The sequence below is a fragment of the Xenopus laevis genome, chromosome 1S (assembly GCF_017654675.1).
Source record: "Xenopus laevis strain J_2021 chromosome 1S, Xenopus_laevis_v10.1, whole genome shotgun sequence".
NCBI lineage: Eukaryota > Metazoa > Chordata > Amphibia > Anura > Pipidae > Xenopus > Xenopus laevis.
The window spans coordinates 160,531,799-160,543,451 of record NC_054372.1 but is presented as its reverse complement, the minus strand read 5'-3'; the positions used below and the strand labels follow the sequence as shown (position 1 = coordinate 160,543,451).

Sequence of the window (11,653 nt, the reverse complement as noted above, 5' to 3'; positions counted from 1 at the left end):
TAAAGCAAATGGGTAAAATCCAACTGAAAAACAAAAACCCAAAACCTTTAAAAGATGAAATTTCACATGTTTCAAGACTGCCCTTTAGCTTTCACTCCATATGTAAAAGATGGATCCATAGAAGAAGGCTATCGTCCCCTGGGTGCTAAGCAAAAGCCTGTAAATAAGGTACAAAAAGAAAAGGTCTGCATTTATCCACTCACTGGACTCATATTCAATTACATTACTCATTACTTGTAAAATAATCTTTAATTTAGAATTAAAATCCATGACATGGATGAATCATGGATTAGGGGGAACACTACCTTTTTGTTAGCTGAGAACTGTACCCAGGTTTATATGTGAATCTGTTAATGAATGTGTCTCTTGTAAGAACAGGGAAGTGCAACCAATGGTTCTGCTGCTGCTGTTGGAATACATCTCCAATCCTTTAGTATTGTATTATTTAGTATTTATTTATTCAGCAAGATCAAAACGTTTATGTAGCACTTAATAAAGACATAAACAGAGGTTGGGGTTGCAGAAAACATCAGCAAATACATAAGTGGTGAAAGAGATCATTTAAGAAGAGCAGTAGGATGTTTGTAGCTGATGAATTTAGGAGTTGCAGTTCAGCAGTTGGTGAAGGGCCACAGGTTGCACATGTATAAATGGTCTTTTGGTGGCTAGACTTTGCTTTCTGATACTATAACACAATTATGATGGATTTCTTGCAGATGCCTCTCTATGTGGCTGCCAATGGGAATATAAGAAGAGAAAGAAAGGGCTGGCAGCAGTGTGTGTGTGACTCTCAGCTCACATAGAAGAACTTCTGCTTTTGCACAAACTCTAACCTGTAGCGCTGAAGAGCCGAGGGGAGCTGTGAGCTAAACAGGAGGAGGAGGAGAAGGCCTGGCACATGTACAATCGTGTTGTTCCTGGGCACAACTCAACCTCTGCGCACAAAGGTGCTTCCAATCCAGTCCGCTGCCGGCCTGCGCTACAGACACCAGAGGAGACGGGAAGATTAGCGCAAAGTGTCCCCGGCAGCCAACAGGCCGTGATTAAAGGACAATGCAGCCTCCCTCTAGCCGCCCAGTATCAAACCCTCGCCCCCCTTCCCAGCGCACTTCCATGGCGCCTCCGCATTTACTCTAATCCGACCTGAATGCATGGAATCCCCTTCGGGCAACAGGCTTGGTCCCACGAAGGATCTCCCTTCCCCAGGGATTCCGGAGGTGGGGGCCGACGAGCAGGCAATGTGCCCGGAAAAAGCTGGGGGAATCCTCCGTCCCCAGTAACCCTCCTCCCGCCTCAGAAGCCTGTCAGCGCCGCTGCTCTCTATCTCTCTCAGACACTCCGTTTCTCCCTGCCCAAGCGCTGACGTCATGCCAGTTGTTTTGGTCCGCCCGACCAATCGGACGCGCTGCCTGGATTCTACGGGTGCCGAAATGGCCCCTTCTTCTCGGGTTGAGGGCTTCGCCATCCCTAGCAGCGCGCATTGCGCTGGGCTCAGTGCCTGGCAAGACTCCTGCAGCTTTAACAGGTCTGACATGGACACATCGCTGCAGTTCCAGCGCGGCTTCTCCCCAGAGCAGCAGCACAGTCTCCCCCGGCCCCGGCCGCAGCACCTGCACTGCCAGAGCCCGGACGAGCAGCAACTGTTTCAAGCGGACGGTCCTTGTGTGCAGTGCAACAGCTGCTCCTTTCACTGGGACAATCTGCCTCTTCTCCGCACCTCTTCCCCTATTGCTGGCGCTTTCCGCTCCTCTCCTCTCTCGTCCGGCTCCTCCAGGCAGGGCAGCCAACTGAACGTCAGTGAGCTCACTCCTTCCAGCCATGCCAGTTCGTCCCGATACCCCCAGTACCAGTCCCAGTACCAGTCCCAGTACCACCAGTGCCACAGCCGGCAGCAGGCGAGTCCGAGCAGCAGCCAGCGCCGGGAGAGTAACCCTTTCACGGAAATAGCCATGAGCAGCTGCAGGTACAACGGCGGGGTCATGCGACCCCTCAGCAACCTGAGCGCGTCCAGAAGGAACTTACACGAACTCGACTCTGAGTCGCAGCCCTTACAGCCGGTGTCTAGCGGCAGCGCCGCTCCGGAGATAGTGGTGTCCAAGCCCGAGCACAACTCCAACAGTCTGACCCCCTATGGCTCCGGGGATCGGCCAGATGAGCAGCAGAACAACGGGGGCAAGTCCGGGAAGAAGAAGAACCAGAACATTGGCTACAAGCTGGGCCAACGGAGGGCTCTATTCGAGAAAAGGAAGCGACTGAGCGACTATGCGCTTATCTTTGGGATGTTTGGCATCGTGGTGATGGTCATAGAAACTGAGCTCTCATGGGGAGCCTATGACAAGGTAACAGTAATTAGGCTTCTCTGCTGGCTCGAAACGTCGGCTGCTGCATGGATTAGATGTCTGCAGGGATCCTCAGCCCGTAATGCTTCTAGCTGTTGATGAACTGCTGTACAACTTCCAGTTTGGAATCTGGGGGCTGTAGTTCAAGAACGGCTGGTGAGCCACAGGTGGAGGTTACCTAGTATTCTACAGCTAATGGTTTGAGGACTGTCTAGGGCAGTGGTCCCCAACCAGTAGCTCGCGAGCAACATGTTGCTCACCAACCCCTTGAATGTTGCTCCCAGTGGCCTCAAAGCAGGTGCTTATTTTTGAATTCCAGACTTGGAGACAAGTTTTGGTTGCATAAAGACCAGGTGCACTGCCAAACAAAGCCTCCTGTAGGTTACCAGTCCATATAGGGGCTACCAAACATCCAATAACAGCCCTTATTTAACATCCCCATGGACTTTTTAATGCTTGTGTTGCTCCCCAACTCTTTTTTACATTTAAATGTGGCTCACGAGTAAAAATGGTTGGGGACCCCTGGTCTAGGGTCTAAAATATGTAATGCATGCCAGCATATTCATCAGCCTTATTATTTAGCTTACTACCACTGGTAGCTTTACTATGTCCCTTTTCCAAACTTTACATAAACTTTTCAACCCCCCACTTGCTACTGAAGCGAAGATCTCCTTAGGCTCATGAAATGAATTGAATAGTAACTCAACAAACATATTGTAACTGTTGGTTAAGTAGAACTCCAGTGTGCCAGCGTGGAATGCTGGGAGCTGTAGACCAACAACAGCTGCACTTCCAAAAGCTGTAAACGATAAATAGTTTGGGGGGCATCTTGGGTTATTTATAGTGTAAACTCATCTGCCTCAACAAGACCGAGTCTGCCACCCCCGTCGTTAAGGTGCCCACCCCTCCATTCTAACTAGTGAGTCACAAGATTCCATCATCCTCGCCATGACTCAACTTTAGTCAACAGTGCGCTAAGTAAACTCACCTTCCCTTTGGTTTACTATTCTCATTCCATAGAAGCGCACCTTCAGCCTCCATTGTCCTAGTTTTTGGCTTATAAGTAAGAGCTTACAGGCAACTGCCCATGTTGACTTCTTTTCATTACAGTAATATTCTTCATATTCTGACCCAAACTGAAACGTGTTTCTGTTGCAGGGATCGCTGTACTCATTAGCTCTAAAATGCCTTATAAGCCTTTCCACGATTATCCTGCTTGGTCTTATTATTGTATACCACGCCAGGGAAATTCAGGTAAAGTGTGTTTTTTTATTTTTAATTAACCATCCATGTAAAGACATGCTAAGTATATAATGCATATAACACAATTATTTATGGAGATGCATTTTTTTGTATAATGCATATAACAAAATTATTTATGAAGACTTAACTAGCCCCTTACTGGAGTTTTTTGAGATAATTTTATTGTACTTGCCCTTACCTAAAATATATCTGTAGTTAAAACGTGTCCCAGAAAGTATTCTAACTTTAAGACTATGACTTGCAGCTGACCAAACTAACTGTTAGTGAGAAATACCTGATGCCATGTGACTGCCGATTGTGTTGTGCCCAAACATTGATCTCACTGTGAAAAATATTCCAGAAAAAAAAGGAGCGTAGCGAATGTGTTGTTTCACTTAGAGACAATCAATGTTAATTTAAAGGACAAATTAAATAATTTCATGCAGAGAGCAAAGTATGACCAATGGTGTATTGTATTCATGTAATGTAATTAGTGTTGCACTAGGCGTGAGTGAGTTAGGAGATACAGGTAAACAACACCCTTGATCGGTTCGGCTAATATTAGTCAGTGTCATGGTACAAATCGATTGGTTATTCAAAATGACTTTGGCATCTCTAATCTACTCATGCATCATCTTTACACTTTACAGCTCAGCAAAAGATGGATCTTCCCTTTGCAATGTTTATTATTCCTTATTTTTGTCTTTAGTGTGATGCTTTATTTTGCTGCTTTCCCAATCACTGCTTGTGAAAATGAAAGCCTCAGCCCTGCAGAAATGCAGTCATCCCAGATGGCCAAGTTGACACCGGCCTTTTTGATGCATTTTTGGCTGGACGTAGCAAAAGCTCTAGGACTATTAAAATCATTAGAAATGGTTGACTGCGCCAGCCCCAGTGTGACATTTGTCCTGTGCTGGTGTCTTATTGTGGTTGCAGTTCCTAATTAGGGACGCCATTGGCATTATATAACTACAGTAGAACCCCCATTTTACATCCCCTGATTTTAAGTTGTCCCTCATTTTGCATTGTTGTTTTGTGGTCCCACCTATATACTGTATATTATGCATAATACATTTCCCTGATTTAAAATGTTCCTGGATTTTACATCTGGTCCCCTGAAAAACGTAAAATGGGGTTCTACTGTAGTTACAATAGTACTCAAGATAGGAGTGAATGCAATTGTAGTCAGCAAAAACGTCGCATTAATCAATCAAGTAGTAGAAAAACTCCATGGGCTGAACAACTGTGAGAAATATTCCCTGTACATCACATTATGTGGGTTCCACTCACCCCCATGTAACTGAATCTCATCACAAGCAGCAGTTTTTTTCGTTCATTATCACAGATTTGACTAAATCACTAACATAACTGCAATCCTGATAAAACTCGAGGCAAAATGGTTTTATAGAAAAAACAAAGAGCCAACGATGCCAAATAAATACATAAATCAGAATTATTTACGACTGTTTCCCAGGTAAAACAGAATGCAATACCTATTAATATCTATTAGACCGCTTCAGGAAATAAAAGCAAATTCCCCGCTTCATTGTCACCCTCAAGGGCAGTATTTAAAAGATGATTTTTATCTCTACAACGATTTATAAATGGTCTGGTGAAGCGACTGGGGAATTCCCTGTGCATTTGGGCAGCAGAATCCCATAGAGAGGTGTCTGGACACACGCAGGGCTTGTATGCTCTCCAGCAGCACATCAATCTCCAGCACATCAATGGGAAGGAAGCGCCGCTGATTTCAGCACCATGGAGAGCTCCCTGCGTTGAAGGGCCTCACACACGTGTATGTTCCATACGATTAAATCGAGCCAGGAGAGGATTCGAGGAAACCCAGAAGAGGGGGGTTTGCATGATTTTTGCATCAGAGGATTTATTGCGCCGGACGTGCTGCTCTTGCAACAATGTGGAAATACAAGCGCAGAATGAAAGGGGAATCCCTGTGTAATTTCCCTCCACACGGTCAGGCTACAAACCCACGGTGCCCCCCTTTTACTTACAGGTCTTGCATTATTAATGTTCCGAAGCTAAAGATAGCTGCCGGTCTTTGCCGAGAGAGCGGGATTATTAATGAGCTCAGAGGCGCTTTCCGGGGTTGCCCCGACTCGGAATCACCGGCTCTTCCAAGCTCACAGAGGAGATGCTGGTGCGCATGCGCCGGCCGCAGTGCGTGGGTGGAGAACACCAGAGGCAGAGCTGAATGACTGAGAGCAGAGGGCGAGGGGAAAGAAGAAGCTGTAGCTGTGTATGGAAGATGATCGAGGGAATATCCCGAACTGTAATGTTTTATACCTATAATAATAATGTAAAATAGGGATGCCACCACGTGATTTTATCTGTGTCATGGGGATCCCCCCCTGAATACACAAGAGACTCAGCTGCAGCTACTGATACAAGTGCGAGAGGCAAAGAAAAAAACAATATAAAATCAAAATGTGATGCACAATGGTACTTGGCATTTGGCTAGTCTCTCTCTCTCTCTCTCTCTCTCTCTCTCTCTGATATGCAGTTACACATAACTGCACTATAGGTTTGATAGGCTGCAATCATTTATACAGAACAGTCTGATTTAAAATGTGATCTTTATACTGTGCCTTTCACTGGACATATATAGAGATAGATAGATGTTTTGATTTTAGAAAGGATTTTTGCCTATACCCTCTTTTTGACTGTCAGATGTTTATGTATAGAAGACATTGGGACGTGTTTACTAACATTGGAGAGATTTCTGGAGATGTTGCCCATGGCAACCAAAATATTATAGTATTACATCCAGTTAGAAACCACACAAAGGGATTCCGCGCATACACATAGATCTGTATCTAGGGTTGCCACCTGGCCAGTATTTTACCGACCTCGCCAGTAAAAATGATGGTTGATTCCAATGTTATTAATAGGGAAAAAAAAGATAAATATATAGGAAGGCCGGTATTATTTTCAACAAAGAAGTGAGAACCCTATCTGTATCTGGTTTACACAAACGACAGGCTTGAATGGAGACAGCTGGAAACGCAGAGTCTGCATAATCCTGGATATGTTCATATACATGGCTCTTCATTTACACTAATACTTCCATATTTATACAGCTTATAAAATATGAGTTGTGTCTACGTGTGTGTGTTTTCAGCATAATACCAGCATTATGCATTCATTTGTACTCTCCAGAAAAATATATTTAAATGTTAATCAGACTATAACAGTTACATGAATGCACACAAGACAGCATATAATAATGCATAATAATACTTCTCAGGAAGATAAACACCAAACATATTGTTGTGTTTACACAATATATATAAGCTCTTAGCATTAACATTATCGGTTGGTTTCGATTTCAGCGTATAATCCAAATACAGAGCCATGCCTTTCCTTCTCTCCCACCGAGCAACAGTGACAGTTGAATCCTGACTCATTATATTGGAAGTCACTTATTTTAAGCAGACTGCAGAATTTTTCAAAATGCCTAGTAAAAAAATTTGGACTACAGCATAGAGCAAACAGATTTTTGTAAAATACCAAGTAGGTTATAAATTGGAACCCGTCAACAGTACACCGACAGTCTTTTTCAGATCCTGATATTGTATTATAATGGAAAACAAAATATGTAAATTATTATTATTTAAATTCTGCAAAGTTTAGAATGCTACTTTATGTAGCCTTATTCAATTTCAGTCTGGTTATATGGAACCATATAAGCAATCAGGAGCCACACAAGGGTTAAGCACTATTGATGGTTTGACTTTTTTCTGATGAAACAGCTGAGCAAAATACTAAGAATGAGAAAAATCACATTTTCTCCCAAAAGCACTCAAAATAAGGAAGGTTTTACACTATCTGAGTCAGCTTTTTCAGTACTATGAACAATTGCTAATAGTTTCAGCCTTTAGTAAAGTCTCTGTGTTTCACATCTGGGCTTGAAATAATTAAATTCCCTTAAACTTCATAAGTCACAGTGGTTTCAAGCATTTAGACAGCAGCCTGTAATATTGTGATTAACAGGTTCATGTGTTGTACGTACCGAAGCTGCTGCACAGTTAGTAATTCCAGTCTGTAACTTGTGCAGGGTACGCTACTTAACCCACTACACAAACCCACTACACCTTTGTGTAGCTTTTAGCACAATCACACATTATGCTGTCTTGGGACATTTAACTGACCAGGCAGTTGCTCCTTACTGTGATTCATTGTGAACTGTGGTGCAGATGATGGTGTAATCCTGTTGATAGAAATGGGTCAATGTTATACTCCCAGTGTGAACCAACACTCTTTTTTTAAAATTTTTGTTTGTGTGGTAGAAGGCATGGTGACCCTTGCATTTAACACAATAAGAATATGACCCACTCTCAGAATGTAAAGAGAATTTGGATTAGTGATGAATCCTGCATTTGCAATTAACACCTGAGTTGCTAATGTAGAAGGGCTCCTTTTAATACCCTGCAAAATATAAATTGTATTTAAAAAACAATGGGAACAATGTAAAATAAAGTACATTGCAAAAGTGCTTGAAAGAACATTTCCTTCTGAGGTTTATTTCCCATTTATTTGCCCTCTTCTTCCTCAACCTTTGTTGTTGGTGTTGTATAAATAGATTCATAGCAATGTTACCTGGCGCATTTATGTGGTACAAGTTAATGCAGGTAAACTTGGGATCAAAGAAGATGGCCATGTACATATGGCAGTGTGAAGGTGTTATAGGTTGGCATGAGCGAAAATGTGCTTCTAATCTCCAAAATTAAATAATGGGAAAGAGACTCATCCCTCACACATGTAAAATTTTGCACTGAGAGATTACAGTGACAGTAAGGTTTGCAACAAGAGACTACACTGAGAGTAACGTTTGGCAATAAGTGATTACAATGATAGTAAGATATGATAATAAAAAATTACACTTTCTCGGACACTGACTAAGTAAGTGGCTAACTAAACCTAACAACTGTGTGTCTTCTAAAAATCACCTTTTATATGCACAAAGTTGAAAAGACAACTGCAGTTACAAATATTGTAGTAGAGAACACTGATGACAGCTTGGTACCACTTGAGATTGGGCTCATTTATGAGCATGTATGTTAAGTTGTCCATAGCTACCAGTTAGCAGTTAGTTTTAATCAGTGCGCATCTAGTTAGAAAATAAAACTACAGGTCTTATTGGCATTATTGGCCACTGTAATGGTGCAAAACAGCACAGATCTTAGTATATCAATCCCTGTGTCAGAGACCTGAAAATCTATGAAAAATAACACAATGGGAGACTCTTGTTGAGTACTCTTGTCTGTAGCCAAATATACACACAAAGTGCAATTAACATACTTTACCACGCATGCAGTTTGTAGATTAACATGATCACTGTTTTTTTTAACATAGCTAAACTGGCTCTAGTACAAATATGTTTTTAGTAAAAAAACAAACCCTTCTTTTAGACTGTTTTCAAAAAAGGGTCTTAGTAAGCCACAGCTAATAAGAACATCTGATACATAGGTCAGGTTCGAGGTCATGTGACCTAATATAACCGTGACATATCTTGTTACTCTGGAGAGGGTAACACATAATGGGGATCATTCATTAATACAGAGCAAATTTGCAGCAACTCATAACAACCAATCAGATGTTTCCTTTCCTTGTTCTACCTGCAGTTGGTAGGAAAACAATTGACTTATTGGTTGCTATATAGTTACTGCCCGTGTGTATATTTTCCAATATTGTTGGAAAATATGAAGATATTATTAGTTACCAAGGAGTTCCATGACCATATAAAAGCATGAGGCCAAAAGCAGAGTGCTTTTATACAAGCCATGGAACTTCAAGGTTACTTCTAATATCCTGATATTTTATCGGGGGTACTTTATTTACTATATATGGCCTCTTTAAATGGTTTTGCACACATATAGGGGCCTACTTACGAAGCCTCAAATGTTCTGGTCGAAATATAATCTGAATTTTTAGAGGAAATAAAAAAACTCAAATTTTTTAGATTTATTATGCTCCAAAGCTGCTAAAAATCCATAAATATTCCATCTAAAACCTGTTGAAATCATGTAGACGTCTATGGCAGATGCACCCTTTAACAGTTGTAATGTGTTTTACCTTCAGGTTTTTCAATAGCTTTGGGCTGTTTGCGCGGGTTTTCCGTTCGATAAGACAAATATTTCGGGTTTTTCAAGTAACTCGAAAAATTGATCAGATTGTCAACTCGAAAAAAGTTGCAGGATTTGAATTGATGCACAATTTACAGTCTACATTTTTTGCACCAATTGTTTGAGAAAAAATTATTAGTAAATTAAGGGAATTTGGGAGTTTTGTCTTGTTTTTTTTAAAACAGAATGTGAAAAAGTTGAGTTTTAGTAAATAACCCCCATAATGTAATTGTACATCAGTTTATTAGTAAAATCAAGAAACCAGAAAATCCACTTTTGCTTATACTGACTTTTATTTAGTCAGAGAAGAAAAACTCATTTTGAAGGCAGCTATTCTATCATATGATTTCCACTCTTACATGGGATTTTTTTTTAAAAGGGGGTCGCAGAATTCTGTTGAAAAAACAGAAACCGGCTACATATAAACCCCTAAGTTTTGTTATTCTGCAGTCTAGCCTTACAGATCATATTAAGTGGCAGGTTTTCACATGTTGTATCACTCAGTCCTTAATGCATTTTGACCATTGAAGTCACAATTAGTAAAACATATTTTCTCTTCAATCTACATGAAGAAAATTGTGCTGGAGTAGCTAGATTGCTAACATATTGCCATGAAATTGCAAAGCTATTTCTGAGAAAGATATAAGCTGAGATACGGATGCATTTTCACTGGAGTGGACATAAAGCATGTCTGTAGCCTGAGGCTTGTAGTGTTCGCAGTCAGAAGTTTCTTTTCCTCTGTTTGCAAAGCTCTGTTTAAATGCATCCTGTAATAACACATTTGCCCTTTTTTATTATATTATTTCATATATTTTAGGGTTTATTAGTTAAATTTAATAGGTTCAAATGTCATATGTTTTTAGATTTTAAAGATTTTCTGTTAAGGCTACCTAAGCTAATTCTTTTTATTACTTCCTCTCTCTTTTAATCACGGAAAAGCATCTCTAAACTAAATTGTAGTAAATGTTGAAAAGATAAAGGGTAGTTAGCTGATTTTGCTGTTTGTTGTGGGCACACAAGCTCATTCCACATGATACTTTTTCTCAATGGGCCCATATCAGCTGGTGGAGAAGCACCCCATTTCTGTTGCAGAGCCACAAATGCATATTTTTGGTGAAATCTGACTGTTATCACTGGGGATAAATGGTGTGCACTAGTACTAATGTACTTATCAGCTGATAACAAAAGCTGGAATATGTCTAGGTAGTAAGTTGTTATCTAGCCCAGAAATACTAGACAAACAAACATACACTATGCAAACACTGACTTTAATTACCCTTTTGGGCAACTATTTATTTTCTAGCCAGGAAACTGGGCAATCGTTTTTTTACATAAGCAGGGTTCTCAACATTTCTCTGACCTGGTTTCTGTGCACTCTGCATTTTCCAGGTTTCTGAAAGACAAGTTTTTGAAAGCATAAGATATACATGTCTAAATTCTATCATAGTACTATATGTAAAGTATACATTTAGTCCAGCTATACGGATATGCCAACATGACAAGTACTTATACAAGTACAAGTACAAAGTATCAGGCATTTATGTACCAGAACAAATCATTTAGTGGCCTCCAATGGCAGATGTCCAAGATTTTTAAGAATGCTCTTCTGCCATAATGCGTAGGTTGCCCGCTTAGGGGCCAGTTTTGCCATTGTCATTTTTCAAGTGTTTGGTCTGGCATAGCCAACACCAACTTTATATTCATTCCTATGGGATTTTTAGCAGTGAATTTATTTATTGTCAACTCCAAGTTGAGCTCTAATTCCACACTTTGATAAATTTACTTTAGTGCTGATGCATAACCTGAGGAAAGCTAGGAGAAGGAAAGGCATCCTGCAATTGGGGGTGCCAAATTTTAGGCACCCGCAAGTGATTGTATTGACGTACCTGAAACCTCGGGCCCGTGCTCCTATCAGCAGAAAACTGCATCGGC

At 41.0% G+C, this 11,653-nt stretch overlaps 1 protein-coding gene across 2 annotated transcripts in view; it reads left to right on the top strand.

Annotated features, from left to right (window-relative positions):
- Positions 1 to 469: 469 nt before the first annotated feature.
- The window catches only part of kcnn2.S (potassium channel, calcium activated intermediate/small conductance subfamily N alpha, member 2 S homeolog), a 120,007-nt gene continuing 108,823 nt past the window's right edge, over positions 470 to 11,653 (top strand). For both annotated transcript variants that reach the window (XM_041580438.1, XM_018244311.2), the window contains exons 1-2: positions 470 to 2,339; positions 3,498 to 3,593. In XM_041580438.1, coding sequence (XP_041436372.1) covers positions 1,368 to 2,339; positions 3,498 to 3,593 — 1,068 coding nt within the window. In that variant the 5' untranslated portion in view covers positions 470 to 1,367. The remainder of the gene's footprint in view (positions 2,340 to 3,497; positions 3,594 to 11,653) is intronic.